The 18095-nt window shown below is 50.0% G+C and overlaps 10 protein-coding genes across 10 annotated transcripts; 5 read left to right on the top strand and 5 right to left on the bottom strand.

Moving 5' to 3' along the window:
• Positions 1 to 1033: 1033 nt before the first annotated feature.
• Positions 1034 to 2097, bottom strand: STEHIDRAFT_119880 (uncharacterized protein). The gene is made up of 4 exons (XM_007301970.1): positions 1871 to 2097; positions 1371 to 1797; positions 1268 to 1313; positions 1034 to 1202 (listed from the first exon to the last, which is right to left on the bottom strand). Exons 1-4 carry the CDS (start codon positions 2071 to 2073, stop codon positions 1159 to 1161), a joined length of 720 nt encoding a protein of 239 aa, XP_007302032.1. The 5' UTR covers positions 2074 to 2097; the 3' UTR covers positions 1034 to 1158.
• Positions 2098 to 3572: 1475 nt separating this feature from the next.
• Positions 3573 to 4737, top strand: STEHIDRAFT_119879 (uncharacterized protein). The gene is made up of 5 exons (XM_007301969.1): positions 3573 to 3767; positions 3834 to 3895; positions 3978 to 4071; positions 4140 to 4180; positions 4272 to 4737. The coding sequence occupies exons 1-5, from the start codon at positions 3696 to 3698 to the stop codon at positions 4603 to 4605; spliced, it is 603 nt and encodes a 200-aa protein (XP_007302031.1). The 5' UTR covers positions 3573 to 3695; the 3' UTR covers positions 4606 to 4737.
• Positions 4738 to 4758: 21 nt separating this feature from the next.
• STEHIDRAFT_94231 (NAD-P-binding protein) lies at positions 4759 to 6462 on the bottom strand. Its single transcript, XM_007301968.1, has 10 exons — positions 6247 to 6462; positions 6094 to 6185; positions 5939 to 6023; positions 5792 to 5867; positions 5465 to 5712; positions 5272 to 5394; positions 5183 to 5200; positions 4967 to 5117; positions 4881 to 4906; positions 4759 to 4818 (listed from the first exon to the last, which is right to left on the bottom strand). Exons 1-10 carry the CDS (start codon positions 6331 to 6333, stop codon positions 4789 to 4791), a joined length of 936 nt encoding a protein of 311 aa, XP_007302030.1. The 5' UTR covers positions 6334 to 6462; the 3' UTR covers positions 4759 to 4788.
• A 509-nt stretch (positions 6463 to 6971) lies between these two features.
• On the bottom strand, positions 6972 to 7511 carry STEHIDRAFT_129661 (uncharacterized protein; the record flags this gene model as incomplete). The annotated part of the gene is made up of 2 exons (XM_007301967.1): positions 6972 to 7143; positions 7285 to 7511. 2 exons carry the CDS (start codon positions 7509 to 7511, stop codon positions 6972 to 6974), a joined length of 399 nt encoding a protein of 132 aa, XP_007302029.1.
• A 318-nt stretch (positions 7512 to 7829) lies between these two features.
• On the bottom strand, positions 7830 to 8393 carry STEHIDRAFT_119876 (uncharacterized protein). The gene is made up of 3 exons (XM_007301966.1): positions 8278 to 8393; positions 8112 to 8208; positions 7830 to 8043 (listed from the first exon to the last, which is right to left on the bottom strand). The coding sequence occupies exons 1-3, from the start codon at positions 8305 to 8307 to the stop codon at positions 7958 to 7960; spliced, it is 213 nt and encodes a 70-aa protein (XP_007302028.1). The 5' UTR covers positions 8308 to 8393; the 3' UTR covers positions 7830 to 7957.
• Positions 8394 to 8533: 140 nt separating this feature from the next.
• On the top strand, positions 8534 to 10621 carry STEHIDRAFT_167025 (uncharacterized protein). Its single transcript, XM_007301965.1, has 3 exons — positions 8534 to 8694; positions 8821 to 9077; positions 9148 to 10621. The coding sequence occupies exons 1-3, from the start codon at positions 8607 to 8609 to the stop codon at positions 10435 to 10437; spliced, it is 1635 nt and encodes a 544-aa protein (XP_007302027.1). The 5' UTR covers positions 8534 to 8606; the 3' UTR covers positions 10438 to 10621.
• Positions 10622 to 11082: 461 nt separating this feature from the next.
• Positions 11083 to 12076, top strand: STEHIDRAFT_154814 (uncharacterized protein; the record flags this gene model as incomplete). Its single annotated transcript, XM_007301964.1, has 5 exons — positions 11083 to 11148; positions 11213 to 11274; positions 11378 to 11471; positions 11530 to 11570; positions 11659 to 12076. The coding sequence occupies 5 exons, from the start codon at positions 11083 to 11085 to the stop codon at positions 12074 to 12076; spliced, it is 681 nt and encodes a 226-aa protein (XP_007302026.1).
• A 196-nt stretch (positions 12077 to 12272) lies between these two features.
• Positions 12273 to 15173, bottom strand: STEHIDRAFT_109391 (uncharacterized protein; the record flags this gene model as incomplete). Its single annotated transcript, XM_007301963.1, has 15 exons — positions 12273 to 12278; positions 12331 to 12511; positions 12572 to 12669; positions 12731 to 12922; positions 12986 to 13171; positions 13294 to 13319; positions 13388 to 13440; positions 13474 to 13494; positions 13561 to 13597; positions 13656 to 13766; positions 13805 to 13896; positions 13958 to 13982; positions 14044 to 14153; positions 14217 to 14543; positions 14599 to 15173. 15 exons carry the CDS (start codon positions 15171 to 15173, stop codon positions 12273 to 12275), a joined length of 2040 nt encoding a protein of 679 aa, XP_007302025.1.
• Positions 15174 to 15605: 432 nt separating this feature from the next.
• STEHIDRAFT_119873 (uncharacterized protein) lies at positions 15606 to 16371 on the top strand. The gene is made up of 3 exons (XM_007301962.1): positions 15606 to 15690; positions 15751 to 15924; positions 15984 to 16371. The coding sequence occupies exons 1-3, from the start codon at positions 15686 to 15688 to the stop codon at positions 16078 to 16080; spliced, it is 276 nt and encodes a 91-aa protein (XP_007302024.1). The 5' UTR covers positions 15606 to 15685; the 3' UTR covers positions 16081 to 16371.
• Positions 16372 to 16789: 418 nt separating this feature from the next.
• STEHIDRAFT_154811 (uncharacterized protein) lies at positions 16790 to 18062 on the top strand (the record flags this gene model as incomplete). The annotated part of the gene is made up of 3 exons (XM_007301961.1): positions 16790 to 16851; positions 16904 to 17023; positions 17087 to 18062. 3 exons carry the CDS (start codon positions 16790 to 16792, stop codon positions 18060 to 18062), a joined length of 1158 nt encoding a protein of 385 aa, XP_007302023.1.
• Between the last annotated feature and the right edge of the window lie 33 nt (positions 18063 to 18095).

The following is an 18095-nucleotide window of genomic DNA, read 5'->3' as shown; positions in this document are numbered from 1 at the left end:
CACAGCGTTGCGTGATAGGGTCGGAGGACTGAGGCGAAAGAAAGTTTGCCAAGAGTAGAGCAGCCCGCGGTCCGATTGGCAAGCAAGGACCATTCGGTCTAGGAAAATCACCGTTTTCACAGCGTAAGCTGGTTGTTTTGACAGGGCATTCGGAAAGCACTCGGAATGAGAGCAATCATATTTTTGGCCAAATGCAGGCACAAACCCTGTCGAAACAGCATTCATGCTGAAACGCCGTTCAGTCAACCGTCCTAGGTAATCCCTATGCTAATGCGGGTCACATATAAGCAGTCGGCGGTTGCATGCCCCGATAGTAAATGGAGGTTATTCCAGGGCAATGCAGAGGAAATTATACGACTCCTTCAATTCCCGTCAGAAAAGCTCACCGCCGTGCACAAAGCGCATGAGACAGAAACCTCGCAACAACCGAGGTTTGTATCGGCAGAGAAAATCCAGTCATTGGCAATATCTCACAGGATCTATGCCACTGGTATTGTGTGATCGAGCATAGAATGTACCTATCAGACGAAATCTTGAACAAGTATTGCGAACAATGTTGGAATGATGCCATGCAGCCATGACGAGCATGAGACAGGTGGTGACTCACCGCCAGCAGCATTTCAGTCCTATTCCCAGAATATATACCGGATCTCGGGTCGTTTACATGGTGAGTACATCCCGCAAAATACGACAAGTGGACTTACGTGGTAGGTACTAGTACTAGAACGGTCAGTTGAAAAGTAAGAACTCCCGGGCCACGAGGATCTGGTTTGAACAGGTACCGGAGGATGCCGGAGGCTAGCGCCACAGTATACCACGGGAGTGGCCCCCAGACGGTCAACTCAATACGGTCGTGGGTCTCCCCGCAGAGCAATGTGTCATGACTGCGTTCTAAGATCATCCGCAGCCAATGTTTCTGAGACCTTCTGGTTGCACATGTATACTAAATGTTGCTGCGTGCGAGTCTCGAAGCGCCCGTATCTGTGGGCGATCAAGTTGAACCAAAGACAACTCGAAGAAGAGACATAGAATGATATCGGACAGCGGTAGGCATTCAGAATAAATATTCGCACCAAAAAACGACAGAGTTTAAAGGGAGCATGAGGAGCAAGTCCCAATGCATGGATTCACCCAATAATATCCAAGTAGAAAGTCCGTTCAGCTGTCGAGAACGCTGGCAGGAAGCGTTGTGTTGTAGAGGTCTGGGGAAACACGAAAATCAGGGTCGACCAAGCCGCGAAGCAAGAGCAGGCACTTGGACACTTACAGTACTTCGCAGCATATTTGACCGAAATGCTGTCAGCGCCATTGCACTATGAACGCAAATCTTATCAGCTTTATTCTTGACATAATTTATTAGGTGGACTGACCGAAGCAGGCGGCTGTCCTCCCGCCGTTTCAACCCTGAATGCTGATCCCGCCAAGTCTCCTTGACCCCCATACGATAATGCGGTCAGATATAACCAATCCACATCCACACTCTTGTCATCAGGCGAGACAACATCTCCCGTCTTCGCCAACACCACAAATGCCTCCGCTACGCCGTTGAACCTCGCACTCGTAAAATCGAATTTTGGGGAGCTACCAGAACCGGTGGCAGGATTGGGTACGAAGTAGTGCTGCCCGATGACGTCAGGATTACCGAGGAATCCGAGTGTGCTGATGAGCTCCGTTGTGTTGAATGTGTCAGATGGAATGGCGGACCATAGCGCTTCAACGGCGGAGGTAAGGTAGGGGGAGAGGGCGGAATCAACGACACAAGAGATGTCGAAGAGTTCTGCAACAGCACCGACATTACTAGAGTGATGCATATATCGGGTAAGCAAAAGTAAGGATGGAAGGACACGGTTTGATTCTCGGGTGGACGTACGTGTAAGTGGACGTGTTAGAGCAGGTGTAGTTTTGAACACCGACGCCCAGAGCCACGAAAGAGGGGGGAAAGGTGGGAGCGACGAGGGCTGTCTGATTGGACGGAATCTTGAGTGAGGATGCCGGGACGGCACATGCAGCCAGTGCTGGTGAAGCCGCAAGAGTAACACCAAGACAAAGGAAGACAATCGTCTTCATAGACATAGCGAGTTCAAGCTGAAGCAGGGTCGGGAAAGTCAAAGGCACGGTGGTTGGAAAATGGGTATGTAACAACGACAACCCAAAGGAAACAGAAGAACCAGAGGAAAGGGAAAAGAGGTAGCGTCAATACCTCTTCGTCAAAATTGGATGCTGGTATATATAAAGATCGAATGCGCATCCCCCTGACTTCGCTATTCATATCGTCTGAAACGTCTAAGGACCAATCAAGCTCACGGAGACCCGGAACACTGGTAGTAGGGTCAGAGGGCGCCCATACCGAACTTGTGCAGCCAGAAGTTACCGCACACCGTATTTCAGCCAAAACATTCGTTAGATAGGCAGCTGTGGGCACCTCTGCGGTCACAGGCCAGAACATATACTGAAAGGTTGGACGATAGTATCCTTCACGGGCACACTTCAGCTAGAAGGGCTCAAACACTTTAGCTCAAATCGCACTTACGATCTTGGACGACGGAACCAATATGTATAATTCCGTCTCGACCCGTCCAGCGACAATAGATCATTTGATGGTGGCTGAAGGATGGTTCTGATGAACTGCATATCGATTAAACCATCTCATTGTTGGCGCCACGCCGCTGTAGTATAAGCAGCCTATGTACAGAGAACGTCACCACTGCGTTTCATGATAGGGACAGAATGGAGGACTGGGCGAAAGCATGGTAGAGATTGAGATTTGTGAACGCTGTACGTTTTGCCAATACATGCACAGGCACAGATGTTGAGATGTGATGGAGATATCGTTAGATCAACGGCCCTAAACAAGCGGTGCTGGTGCAGACCAGTGCATGTCACAGATAGAGCACTCGGTGATTGTATGCCTTGATCGTGAACAGAGCAGTAGAAATCACGAGAAAACAAAACGGTATAAAACAGTGATAGAATGACAGCGTGTAAACATGCTGCACGAAATGACAGTGAATGACCCTCGCAAACATCAAGGAGTCTCGCAATAGAACGTACCTATTCAACAAAAGATCGAGAGGACACCACTTATGATGGATGATGCCCGCCGGCGGGAGCAGGTCGCAGATAAATTGACATTTGAAACTGGTATTACGAACAGGCGGGGGAGTCCGTGGTGTATCTATTTACTAAATTCCAGGGAATCGTCAACAAGAAGCTTACTGCATGTTGTCGTGTTTGAGGGGCGTGCACACTGCGAGCTGGAAAAGTACCATCATCGACTCTTTATCGTCTGGACACGAGACTACCAGTGGACCTGATGTAAGGGCAAAAAAGCAAGAACAGTTCCGACTCGAAATTCGCGCCGGAGGATGCCGGAGCTTGCGCCACACAATTTGTGTGGCTCTTTGTTGAACTCATCCCTCCAAGAACGTCTGTGACCATTGTTGTCTCTGTGCTAGTCATGGACTTTGAGCAATGCTTTCTAGTTTGAATTTTCGTAGATCTTGGGAGCTCTGACGTAATATTTGACTGCTATGGCGTCCTTTCCCGCTCTTTTCTATGGGATAGCATTGAAGGCGGCTCGCCGTTCCCTTGCTCACCTGACAATGTGGTGGTCATCGATATCAGGATTCTTCCGCACGGTGCATTCCTTCTGCTGTTGGTCAACATCAGTCGACAGATACAGCTCTGGTTTTACTATGCCTGAGCACGGAGACCCTTCACCACCCGCTCGCGTTCCGTACATCTTTCCTGCAGAAGGAACAAACGAGGTTCGCAACTCCCGTCTTACATGCGACTTCTCAGGGTCTTCTTGCTCATCATTGAACCCTCCATAGGCCGCGGATGTCATCAGAGAACGCAGAGGAGCGCGAGGTCTGATAGATCTGGACGGTGTATTGTAAGTGGCGAGGTTCTTCCTGGTGAACAATTTGGGAGGACGACTAGAGTGGCGCTCAAAATGGTCTCCATCTTTGTGAAAGGATGAATGCGGAGCCTATTGCACTCGGTTGGAACGAGCTTGCAGGAGCTATAAGGACAAAGACTACCCTTCCCGCCGACCAAATGGAACTATTGGCAAGTCGTGATTTCTCACTTACAGAACCCGGAGTTTCTTTCTCACTGACCAAGTATGCCCTCAGTAGATCCTCCGCGTAGCCATGCTCAACGGTTCGACTTATGTTTGGTATGCCTCTCAACTATCACTTCATCTCCGTTGACAGATGTCAGAAGATGGAATGGCAACGCTGATCCGCATTTTATCGCCACATTGACAGGCGAGCCCATGCTCCGCTAGGTCTCGCTGCTGGTTTGACTTCCTCCGACCTGCACGCCATTCGCACGGCGCCCCCTTTCTCAGCATTGAGTACAAGCACCGCCCTCTCTCCCATTTATGTCGCATTATTGGACTACGCGGATCAGATGACACGCAATGTCCTTGTCCCCGAACCTACTTTCTCAAGGTTGAAGGAGCTGTTAGGGAACGACAATAGGAAAATAGTGGAAGTGACGACGACGGTGGCTGGGTATAATTTCTCGACGAGGGTGTTGAGAGCTTTGAACGTAGCGGGATTGGGTGAGGTAGAGGTGCCGGTCCCAGAGTTGGATTAGTATGCGTGTCCCGAGTAGGCTGCGGCAGGTGCAGCCGGACATGGGCTCGTATGATAGTTTCCTGAATATGGTCCGAATGACATTGCAAGCGTGTCATTATCGTACATGCGCCGCATACTACATGGAAAGTGCGACTGTCCGCAAGATTTCTTCATTCGCGTACTCAATTCGAAAGTCTTTCTATCAGTATGACGAAGGGTGTTTGAGCAAAGTCTACTCGCACACACATTAGTCAGCACAATATTTGAGTCTCGGGTAAAAGAAAGGCAACTCACCCCTCCGTCAATCAACACCGTCTCGCCTGCACCGGCGCGACCATGTCAATAATCACTCTTACAGCAAAGAGATAAACAAGACTTACCATTGATGAACCAGTTGGCCACCAGCATGAGCGCTAGACATCCCATATCCTTGTTGGAGCCTCCCGCCTGTCCCATCGTCGGGATCTGGAAGCCTGGCTCTCTGTCGGTTGAAGATTGACCGAGGTCGTTCTTCGTGCCTGGGGCGGTCATCTATGGGGAGAGCAACATGAAGTATGAGTGAAGCATCTTGGTGGATGGAAACGAAGTGGACTAACCTCAGTAATAAACCATCCCTATGATACATATTCCACATCCATTAAGCATCGACATACATCAATTCCGGGAGGTATCACGAAGCACCCACCGGCGCGATTCCATTCACTCGAATACCCAGCGGGAGAAGTTCATGCGCCAGCGTCGACGTCGCATGCGCTATGGCAGACTTGGAGTACATGTATGGGAACGAATTTCCAGATGTTGCCGGATCCTACGCGTCAATCGTATAGCAATGTCAAAATCTATCTCAATGTAATTCTATCAATGTCAAGAAAACGCACCTTCGTCCAACCGTTCATGCTGCTCGTCATGATCACCTGCGGCACGAACTTCTTCCCTCCCTCGCTATTCTTCCACTTCTCCAACAAGGGCAAGAAAGCAAAAGTAAACCAGTAGGGCCCTACCGCGTTGACGCTCAAGGAGTCGGTGAAGTCTTCTTGGGTGATGGGATCGAAGTAGGTTTTCACAAATTCTGCGGCGTCGGTGGCAGTCTTGTTGACGATTGGTTTGAAAGTGCCTCTACCGACTCCTGAAAAGTTTTGCAGGAAAGAAGTGTGAGTAAGTAGGAGAATGAATGAAAATAAGAGAGATGACGACCAGTGAAGCACCTGCGTTGTTAAAGAGGACTGTGATCCCATTCGGTTCTCGCTGGGAGATCGCCGTGGCAAGACGTGTGGCGACGTCCTAGGTCGTCGGCCGTCAAGTCAATCTCCATGACGGATTTGCATAGTACGGAGCCATGATTGGATACCTACCTTCTCTCTAACGTCTCCCACCAATGGAACAATCTCGCCTTTCCTCCCTGACTTCTCCGAAGCATCGTTGTATGTCTTCGCAATTCTGCATCAGCAAGATATTCATCAGTGTCTGATGCTGATGTGGCATGATATCAACAAGGTAAGGGACTCACTGCTGCAGGTTATCATGAGTGTTCTGCGGCCCTACAATGTACACGCGCGCACCGTTAGCGACCAAGGTCGTGGTTATCATCAGTCCAATGCCCTATTCGTAGAATCCCGTCAGCTAAGGATCCAGAGGAATAGGAGGGGATAAAGAACCATACGGTACCACCACCGGTGACGACTGCAACAACACCGCTGAGGTCGAAGATGTTACATGCTGAGAGACGGTCGAGAACAGCGTCAGCCATGATGGCAATATAATGTAGTTTTGAGGTTGAGAGCTATTGCTTGTAGACCCTGCTAGAGGGTCGAGTGTCGTGGCAGGCGGACAGAGGTTGGATTATCGTTTCAAGGCGTCCAGTGAGAACAAGTGACATCATTGACATCCACTTTGGACGGCGCAAGCGCTTGCTTCAATCAGCCGGACGTTCTGTGGGTCGTGCTCGCTCATAACGGGACTCCCACAACTGAAAAAAGCCAGGAAGGCATAAAGAAAATCCGCCGAGGCATTGAGAAGAGGTCAGCGAGGCTGGGTGACGAGATCCTGTGAACCGTGAAGAATTGTCAGACGGGTGTAAAATTAGGCAATGAGTGATGCGAGAATGCTCTGCAGTAGAGATTGTGTGCTCTTGCCGATCTGTTTCAGGGAGTCCTCGGTCGAGGCTTCTCAGGACGCCACATAGGGCAGTGACAATGTGACGCCACACACTATGTCAACGAAGGATTCATGGCGGAGCAAGCAGAATTCGGAACAAGGTACGCATGATCATATTGCCAGACATAAGAGACGTATCCTGGAAGTTGAGCAGGCCATTTAGTATCACTGCCATATCACGTTCACGGACAATATCCAGTGCGCGCGTCAATATTAAGTACGCACCTACATTTACTTGGCGATACCCGGTACATTGCTCCCAATTCCACCAAACAATGTCCTCAAATACCCTATGCCTCGCCCTTCCTTCCCTCTTGACTTGGGTGATTCGAAGGGCCACCACTGGCGTAGCTGAGAGCCGAGGGCGCCGGCCATTGGCTGAAGAAAGATGGAGGCTGTTCCCCTGACGGATGCAGGACAGTACATTATATGAGAGGCGAAGGACATGGAGAGTGCAGATGAAGGAGTTGAACAACGAAGAGGACGAAGGAGAGGAGAACAGGGAAATGAATAGATGTGGAATAATTCTACAAACAGGACGTACCATAAAGCACCTTGGAGCAGCGGTGAAATGACCTGATCCCTGGTCGTAATCCAGATGACTTTGCCCCATTCCACCGTCACAACCTCCTCTCCCTCTGTATCCTCAGCTACCTCCTCTCCTTCCTTGTCCGTGTTCTTATCCTCTGTCTTTCTCTGTACGTGAACATACGGTCTAACACGCTTCAGGTAAGTATATTCAAACCGCAGATCTGGGATGGGCAAGGCCATGGGTGAGGTGTGGCGTGAAGATGAGCCGTGACGGTGATGTGAAGAGGACGGATGAGACTGTTCATGGCGAGCCTGCTCTTGAAGAGCAAGAGCCGTAATGTAAGATGAGCGAGAGTATTCGTGCGACATATTCAAAAGCTCAGTATATGAAGACGGAAATAATTGAGAATGTATCAGGATGTATCCTGATGTATCCCGAGATGAACGAAGCGGCAACAGGGGCCACGCGAGCGGAGCGCGTTGTTGTGCTTTGTTGTGCATTGGCTTCTGATTCTAACATGAACAAACAACCTCGGTATGTGGCGCAGCGCAATAAGAGCGGAATACTTATATCAATCATATCACGGGCATTAGGAGCGCGTCGATGAGGCGTATGTTACAGGTAAAGTACAGTCCATATGATACAAAATTTTAATCTTTAGCATCTCCAAGCCATTTCGATATTGCTACGTTCCGCGCGTCTTGTGCATCGCTTCCCTCACGTCGGAAGAGTTCATCGCTTGGTTGTCGTTCACTCTCACATCACGCCCTCCTACATGAATCGCACATATGTTCACCCAGTCAACTCGGTTTCTTGGAAACAATGGTGAAGGGACGTACCGCCAATAGACTTGTCTTGGTCCTCTGCCTTCGACCGTAGCCCCGCATAATACAGTGCGCCAATGGAAAGCGTGATGCTTGCACCCATGGCGAGGGCCTGGAGGACAAATAGCGGATAGTCAGTGTGGGGTAATACCAGATGGAATTTGTGGGGAACTTGACGCACCAGGCGACGGCTGTGTGGACTGTGGCTCATGGTTTACTTGAATCGTTGCGACGTTGGCTGAGATGTTTTGACTGATCGACTCGTGTGATATTGAGAAAATACTGTTACCAGAGTTGCAGGGAAGGAGAGAGGATTGATCTTAGCCTAAAGGCTTGACGGTATATAAGAGTTTCGGTACGGTGCAGTGACGTCACTGCAGACTTCTTACAAGCGGTGCCACACTGGCGAACGCCACTCAGCGTCTCTGCCACCAACGGTCATCACAAACAACGACGATAGACGCTTGTCGGACATTTTCTACTAGCAGACCTACGATTACTTATCTAGCCATGCTAGGTAGTACTCAGGCTTTGAGGAACATCCGTTTCTCCGCTTCGCATGTCGATATGTCGGAACGCAGGCTGGTCGGTCTCAAAGGTTAGTACAAATCCGACCATCTTCTAGATCCACAGACAACTCGTGCACGCTTGTTCGTCACCTTATTGCTCTTCACAACATTGGCTGACTGCCTGTCGTGCATCACCCGTACTTTGTCTCGACTAGGCGCAGAGATCGTCATCGAGGAGCTCAAGTCCCGGAAAACCGTCACCCGTCTTCTCCTGGGCCAGAACCTGCTAGGCGATAAAGGAACCGAGCATCTCTTTGATTTCCTCTCGTCTCCAGATGGCCAACGGTTTGAGATTGCCGACATTTCTTTGAATGTTAACAAGATTGGGGATATAGGATTGAGGGCCATAGCACGATACCTGGCGGATGACAACACAGGAGGATGTGCTGTCAGAGAGCTATTCTTGCAAGGGGTGAGTAATACTTTTTTTTATCGTACAGCCCTATGCCCAGCTAATGCACGAAATGCCTTAAATCTTTCAGAATTCATTCACCTCTGACCCTGAGACAGTTTCCACGTTCGTCTCCGCCCTGAACAAATCCCACGTTACAACACTGAACATTACAACCAACAATACCCTCTCGGACCCCTTCCTCTCCGAATTCCTTCCAAACCTCCATTCAGCCACTCTTCAAACCCTTCAACTCTCCGCCATCGGTCTCACATCTCTCTCATGCGACACTATCGTCTCATTTCTTACCTCATGCTCTTCCTCTTCATACGATAATTCGGGTGATGGCCTAGACAGCAAGCCGACAGGGCGGGCCTGCCCGGTTCTTCAATACCTGTCGCTGAACGCAAATTATCTCGGCTTCAAAGCGATAAAGAAGATCGTGCGGACCATCGTGAGGGAAAACTTCACGGTCTCGAATCTGGAGCTGTATTCGAACTGTTTTGTGGATGTCGATGAGCCATTGATATCCCAAATTTGGGCTTGGGTGGCAATGCTCCCAAATCAACCTCCGGCTTTGGCTACCCCTACTCCTGTAGTTCCACCAGCGCCCGATACACCTGTACCCTCTCAAGCATCAACATCCTCTGGTACCACATTGATGCCGCCCGACACTGTTCATTCTAACAGTTTCGAAACCGCGCCAGAAGATACCACCGATGAGGAAGAAACCGAGGAAGAAGATCCGGATGACGAGAGGACGACTACGAGTAAATGGCAGGAATGCATGACCGAATTGAAGACGGCCTTGACCAGAAATTCACTACTGGCGACGCGCGTGCACGAGGAGTCGTTGAGACTATTGAGAGCGTCGAGACCGGTGTTACTTCGCGGATCTCCATCATCTGCGTCCTCCGCACCTTCACCACTCGCCACCTCAGCTCCGCCTTCGCCTTCACCAGTAGCGAGCACTTCGACGACATCGCCCACCCACACCCGAACACCGTCTCTCCCAATCGAACTGATCCTTGATATCCTCACTCTCCATGCCGGACCAACCCTCTCACCCTCCCAGCGCAGGCGTATATTCCGCTATGCCGAAGATCCAATGACCCTCCCTCCCGACCCTCGAATCCTACCGCGCTTACCGAAAGTTTTGAATCCGCCTAAGCTGAAGGCACCCTACGGTCCATACGGTACACCGACGAGAACAGGAAGTCTTTCGGGAAAGTATTCTGTGACGATGCCGCAGGCGAAGCGGAAGATGTCAGACTCTATGCTGGTGGAGATAGAGGGGATGGAGGGGCCGATGACAGCGAGGGCCCGGAAGAGGGCAGAGTGGTATAAGGAAGTCGGATGCGTTTGCTATGAGCGTCACTAGGAACTTGGGAGAGAAGGAAGTGTTCGGAGCGGGATGGTCTTTGTGCAGTGGCATCACCAAATGTGTCTCGATGTGTTTAGGTGGACTTTCTTAAGTTACCTCGTACTGACATTTCTCTGCCTCGTCTCAGATAGTTAGGGTACATGGGTGGTGACCTTAGTGGTTCATCACCGTATTTGACCTGTGGGAAGTGTCATTAGAAAAATATCAGCGACCGAATTGGTGCGAGCGAGACAGTATATAATCGAGGAAGGACCGCCTGTTTCGTCGATGAGCGAGTATTTTCTGTGTGGCGACCAATGATATGCTCCGCCACTTCCCCTATACTTTCCGGCGGGCAGATGTAGCGACATGTTGAACTGCACCGTCGGCCTCGAGGTTTACTATTGTTTTCTACCGCCCACTAGTGAGTATCATATATGACATCCCGCACATAGACTTGATCCCCACACCCCTTATTTCTCAACGAGCCTACGAGAGCTTACGATTCTCTATAGATTCCCGGCGGTACCGAATTTAAAACGCTATCGAACGCTATCGAGTCTTATCCTTGCCAATCCCAAACCAGGTCCTTGAAGGCTATCGTCTTATTACTCTTCACAACAATTGTGCTTGGCCATTCATTCTCGTCTTTAACGCTCGACGATGTCTGAAGGCAGTGGTGCTCCAGCACGAGTTTCCTATATCTTCCCGGAAACTGGGACGAATGAGGTACGCCAGTTCCGGTTGATCGTTGTCTATATGGGTTGACGGACGTAACTGACTACTTCTGAAGCTTGCGGACCAAATTCGCGCAAGGAGAGGCGGAAAGGAGCTACTTGATCTGGACGGAATCTTGTGAGCACTCCATCCTCGTTCTGTTGAACCAGCATACGTTGCATATCCTCACTCAAACATTCACCTGGACGCGTCTTGGCTCACTGTCATTTCATGCTCGAAGGCTCCATTCTCCGCCTATAGCCCAAAGCTGGAACGCTTTCGGAGCGGCTATCAGGTCGAAGAGCACATTGTCCCTTGACCTTGTCGAGCTGCTGGTTCGTCTATCTCTCTTCAGCGTCATATCGAACGTTCGCCCACAAGGTGTTCGAACAGATATGCAGAGTCGCTGTTCTGAATGGGGCCGCTTTCGTCTGGTCAGTTCGCATTCTTCACACTCTCGTCCTGGCAGTGTTCAGTCCTACCAGACCCCACACGTTGACGACGTTCCTTCACCTCTGAAAGGCGCGAACATTCTCCCATTGCTCTTCAAGCAGGGATTCCTCAGGCCACTCTCCATATCCTCCGAACAGCCCCAGCCTTCTCCTTTTCCTCCACCGCCGCTCCAGCTGCTGCCTCCACCACCACCACGTACGACTTCCCTGAAGTTCACGCGGCCTTGCTCGATTATGTGGATCATATGACGAAGGCGGTCAAAGTACCGTCCGCGGTGTTCGCAAGGGTCAAAAATGCCATAACTTCCGTAAGTACGACCGATCCAAGCCAGACCGGAGAAGCTGGTGAGGCAGATAAGATTGTGGAGAGGAAGGTGGTTGAGGTGACAACTACGATTGCGGGCTATAATATGGTGACGAGGGTGGTTATGGCGTTGGATGTAGGCGGTTTAGAGAGCGAGGAGGTGCCTGTCCCGAGTGTCGGTTGAAGGACAGGGAAGTACATTTGAATGTGAGAAAGTAGCGTCGCTGCTCATTGTAGGGCGCGCTGACGAGTTTTACTAGGCTTAGTAGACTGCCTCCAGATTCGTATTCTGCTGTTAGGGACTCGCAAATGACGACCGAGATATATCATTAAACTTTATGAGCTATGCACTGCGGCTTGGTCCGGCATGAAGACACCATTCAGACCTGCCACACCGCGAATCACCAATATCAGAATGTGGTGTAACTTCTTCTTTACCCTGCTGCCGAAGTCGACCAACTTCTCCGTCATCTTTGTGATACTCAAGTGAATCGATATCCCGATCGTCCAAAGGACGAGGACCATGATACCGAAGAGAGCCACGCCGACGGTGATGCGAGTTCCGATGTTGCTGTCTTTGAAGCAGAGGCTCAGAAAAGCGGCTGCGAATGCTGCCATACTGAATCAACAATGTCAGGGCATTCCCAGGGGTGATCGTACGCAGGCAAAGAGAACTTACGACCACATTAAGAGAGTATAAGGCATACTGTAAAGAAGAGCGAACAGCTCCATCCCGTACGGTGTATACTTTCTGTTCGTCCTAGACACGTACGTGCTCTTTGTATTTGCTCGTGAATGAACAAGACAGAATGAATGGTACATCTGAACATCAACTTACGAAGTCGGTAGGAATTTTAGAGCGTGCCGATGATTTACGGAGCTGGCGGACCAGGAATAGGCCAATGGTGATGGAACCGACTGAAGCGATCGTTGAGATGTAGCTCAAGATCTGGGGAAACTCGGCTTGTGCAGTTAATCCGACGTAAGGGATGGCCAAAAAGGCGACATTCGCGTTCAGGATGACGGTGCTCTGGCAATGGGGTAAGGGAACATCAGCGAGGCTTCAGGTAAGAAGATGCCATGTGTGGCTGACTGCAATAACGAAATCACCCCATTCGGAGATCAATCTGTTCGAAAATGGGCCCCATGCAACGTTATTTGGGATGTCGTCCATCCAAAATTTCTCCAGTTCCTCTAGATAAACGTCCATGGCAAAGAAACATATCGGAGAGAGTATATAGATGGCGTAGGAGCGAGGGCGAGGATCGCTGGAGAATATCTGCGCGTGAAAGGAAAGTTGGGGAAGGTTAATAGTACTGCTTGTAGAAACAACTGTCAAGGCTACTCCCACTAGTCGAAGTTCAAGTGAACGAAGAAGAAGAACAATAGGGCCGAACTTACTGATTCGTCACCATTGAGTCTAGCACCTAGACCCGGAATAAAGCGTTAGTGCAAGACGACTTCGAAGAGGAGCGTGCGCCAATGCAAAACGTACCGCGCTCGCCGTGAAAATTGACGAATTTCCACCACGCTTGAAGAAGGTAAGGTCTAGCACATCGAAATTGGAGGGAGACAACGTACACATCATAGACATCAACCGTGCTGCGAGAAACGATTAGCCCACAAGCAATCAACGGAATGGACGAACGTGAAGATTTACCGACACACCACCTCATATATTCGTTTTTAAGATCAGGGTCGCAAGCTGTGTGGTGATAGATAGTTCAGCGAAGGCTCAATTATGAGCAGCACTGGTTACTCACCTCTTATTTTGGCCGTCAGCTCGACAAAACTGGCTAGCTCCCTTGAGTTATACGGCGTGCAGGAGGTTTCCGATGTCATCTGGTCTAACAAGGTAGTATGGTCCGTCGGTACTGTGTTGAGCCAATGCTTTCGACAACATCTGGCTCACCGATGGAATACATGAACAGAATCCCTTGAAGATCGTCAAACACAGATGGGAACCAGTGCCAAGGGGCGTTTGGGAATAATGCCCAGTGATTCCTGAGAAGAGCGATTTCAATGGGCATTCACTCTGAACTAGGCATTATGCAAAACTTTGTACCAGTATTGCCATTCAATAGCCTGTTCTAAGGAGCGAGGTTAGTATCAATGTTCGCGTATAGTTGAACAGCAGACAGTCATGCTCACTTATATGTGAAGGTGTCTTGACACCTTTTGTCTCATCTAAAAATGGGGGGTCCCAGTAGGTATTCAGCCAGAAAAGGCATTTCGTTTGGTGATCCACATAGTAGTAAAGCCTTTACAAGAAGAGAGGAATATGAGGTCCTATATCCTCCCAAGCGTCGAAAGTAAGAACGAACCACTCGGTCTTGCCATTATCTGCGGGCCTAAGTTCTAAGACAAGCTCGCATTGGTTCGAGGGTAGGGTCATTTGGGAAGATAGGAGAAGTTGGTCCAGATAGTTCGCGAATGTTTCTACTTCCTTGCGAAGGGTGTCGTCGTACATGTAGACGTCCGTATAGATATGCTGTAGTGCAGGCCTGGTGTCAGTTGGATTTAGGGATAATGAGGTAACAAGAGAGACTCTATCTGAATGATGGAAGTAGAGAGCGCCTTCAGGCTGACGACATGGCTCCCACTTTCCAGCTGAGCCATCCACCCAGTTCAAAGGACTGCCACTATTCGATCTAGCGAGAGTATAATCGTTATTTAAGTAGAAAGTCAAACTCAGGTGAGAGATACGTGCTGGGGCCATTTCGTAGCCAGTGGTGGTATGGCAACGTCTTCAGGATCAGTCGAGCTACCAAAAACATAATATTGAGAATATTATGAGAAAGCCAGATGAAACAACTCTGTGAGACGAACACGAAATATTTCCTCTCGTATCTTCCAGTTTCGCCAGGGTGGAATGGCTTCACCTCCTTTCCAATAGGAATAGTGGGGTACGTGGCGGCGGTCGTCAAAGTCGTATTTTTGCCTGGTAACAAGCGTCGTGGGATCTGAGTTGTTGGATTCTGAGCCAACGGCGAGAGTACGGCTGAAGACACAGTAGAAATGTGGGTATTCGGGACAACACTGGAAGCACTTGGTGGGACTAGGCTTCCGGCGACATATTCGAGAGCAGAGCTGGTCCTTGGCTTGTCGTTGTTGGGTAAACTGGCAGGAGTCGTGGCAGCTGCTCTCCAGCGCTCCAACGAGGCTGTGATTGCCTGAATCGCACGTCTGAGCAAACATGGTAAGCGTCGGAGTATATCATGCCAGACTTTGCTTCCAGTTTTTCTGAAGAAAGCCAAGATCCACCAGAGAAGCTTGGACATGGCGAAGACAGAGTTGCGAGTGAGAAGCTGCAGCCACATCATCCTTCAAATTGTGGATCTGCATCATTATGGTGAAGCGGGTCAACAGAAGCCATTGAAAAAAAGACTAGCGCCAGAGGCGGATGGTGGCACGGATATTCCATAATGAGATCTATGAGTGTCATAGTCATCGTGAAGTCGTTAAGTATATGGTGGGACGTCGAAATACAACAAGTCGAATATTCCATACCTAACCAGAATGACAGCGAGACGACGCGTGGTACAGGTCATAGCAGGACGGTGAACAGCGAAAACATACGGAGCTTTTAGTACCTTGGTTTTTGCTTCCGCGGCATACCGCGGCACGGTATAAGCCGCCCGTCCGTACTTGGAAGCTGTGGTCACGGTGTCAACTTGAGGCCGCTCCGCATCGACCTTGACACCTTACCCCCATGTCCCCCCTCACGAATACGCCTAACACAGAAACACTCGTGGAAGGAAATGCAGATGGACAGAATCGTGCAGCAGACTCAATGAAGTATGTTCATCATAACTCACAATGGCAAGTAACACATCAATGGGCTCACACATTCTTTAGCATAAATCACCATGATTTGGGTCCTACCATCGGTTATTCTGAGGAACCTGAAAGTACTCAAGAAGATCATGATCTATCATCAAAGTGCGCACCATACTCTCTCTATTCGTGGGAGAGAGCTCCCCAACTCGCCTCTTCTCCATCCAGGCCATCCGAGTCCAGCGAGAATGGAGTGTAAGTCAAGCAATAAACATCCTTACGTCTGTGTCTTGTCTGATCCAACTTTTGCGCAGTGGTGACGTGCCCATGGCGAATTTCGGTCGTCCATCTCGTCCACACGTCGGTGGCCCAAGTAAACCCAAACCGAAGCCCAAGCCCAAAGAACAATGATGTTTATCGAAGACGATCGCCCACGAAGTGTATTCCTAGGTACCCTATTCGTCGTGACAATCGCGTCGGAGACTGTCATAATACTGAGGTCGGTAGCAGTCATCGTGACTCTTCTACATACCCACTTTCCTCACCAGTCATCCGTAGACTGGCTGTGCATTCTACTACACAGCACCCATCCACCTTCAATTGTTCTTGTATTCCTTGTATTTGCTCGGCGAAAGCTCTTAGTCAGATGAATACCGCCAGCGCCACACTCTATCTTTCATTGAAATATGCAGATACAATTTCCTCGCATGGCTCTGCAACAATGTCAGTCTAGGGTGTCGAACACTCGGAAAGTGATAGTAACAGGCGGAGGTCTTCGGGCGTCCAGGAGAGGCCGCCAAGGAAGATCCTCAGGTACTTTGGAGACCTCACTAAGGTCGTTCCCCGTGAAGAGCGTTGACATCTCAATAGTTCATACCCATACATGAGTGTACATGTGGGGCCAAGTTACTGAAAATCATGAAGCAGTGGAACGGTGGCGTCGATGTGCTTGAACACAGGAGGTCGCTTCCGATCAGCCATCGCTTCCATATATTTTCCCACGTCGTCTACTTCGCTCCAACTTCCGTCGAGCAAGCTGATCCACATAAGAGCTCAAGCCCTCATCGATTATATATACGTTGAACAGATTCCAATCGACGCCACTTCCACTTGGTAAACAATGGTCTCGCCTGCAGACAGAACATCGGGCTTGGTTGTAGTTCGCGCCACAGCTGAACAAACGTAGGCTCTGGATCCAGTGAACGAATGGTGAAGACACTAATGGGGTTTACAGACAATTGGCTCTTGTTCAGCGATATGACCCGTCTGGGCCACTAACTTCGGAGCAACACATCTATCGGGCCACCGTTCTAGGTAATGAGCCATATGCTCGAGATGGGAGACAGTGTTATTGGTGAGCAGTGTAGTCTACTAGTATTGAGTGAGCCGCTGCTAAAGACGTCCTGTTGTATTGTAGGGTCCTCGTCCCAGAAGACGATGTGACAACCATAGGCTTCCTCTCCTCAGTAGCTACTATAAAGCGTACTGTTGTCGTGGGTTCCTCTCCGTCTGGACAATCTAGGGATAAAGCCGCCTACTCGATAACCCACGTCTTCACCCCGCCCCATTTTCGTCATAGGGGCTACGCCTCCGCCATGATGTCCCTTCTTCATGTTCATCTTTCCGCCTTGGTCGATGAGCTTCACGACAAACACGGGCCTGCCATTCTGTCTTTTTTGTACTCTGGCGTGGGGACCTTTTACTCCAGGTGTGGTCCGCCAGGGTGGCACATACAATCCTCCCGCGAAACGTACTGGAAGGTATCAGATTTACTATCGTCCCAATCTGCCGGCGTTCCAAGTGGTGAACTGCATCCTAGGCCTTCCCCAATTCGTGAAGATAGCTTCGCTTCCCTCGCCCAGCTGGATGCAGATCTTCTTAGATCTGAGGTTGCAAATCACTTCTCGCCCGCGTTCGCGGTCCTCACCACGGGCGACGAGTTTTCCTGGCTGGTCGCCAGATCCAAATTCTACGGGAGGATATTGTCATCGGATCGTCCTCCACCTCAATATTGGGGCACCGTCCTCGATGAACCAGACGAAGCCCCTTCCGAACCCGCCCATACTATCGATATCGCGAGGGGATCGACTCTCACATACGCAGTATGGTTCTTCGACTACGCCAAAAAGGAGCTCCACTTCCTTAGAATCCGGTGCCCTTTGGACCAACCGTGGCGGTTTGAGATAATTCTTCGAGAAGCTGCGACAGCGGCGGCGGAACAAGGCTGCGAGCGGATATTGGCATGGAATGTAGACGAGAAGTTATTGGATTGCACGGCCAAGATCGAGGGCACGATCACGAGGAATAGGACGAAGAATTTGGCTGCGGTCGCTTGGTATGGGGAGGGTGAGTGCCCAGTGTGGTTGGCGAGTCAGAAGTATGGGTGGTGTTGATTTTATGGCATGCTCATTAACAAGTTCCATAAT

The sequence above is a fragment of the Stereum hirsutum genome, assembly GCF_000264905.1.
Source record: "Stereum hirsutum FP-91666 SS1 unplaced genomic scaffold STEHIscaffold_4, whole genome shotgun sequence".
Classification (NCBI taxonomy): Eukaryota; Fungi; Basidiomycota; class Agaricomycetes; order Russulales; family Stereaceae; genus Stereum; species Stereum hirsutum.
Note: the sequence above shows the minus strand (reverse complement) of the source record. Positions and strands in the feature narration are given on the sequence as shown.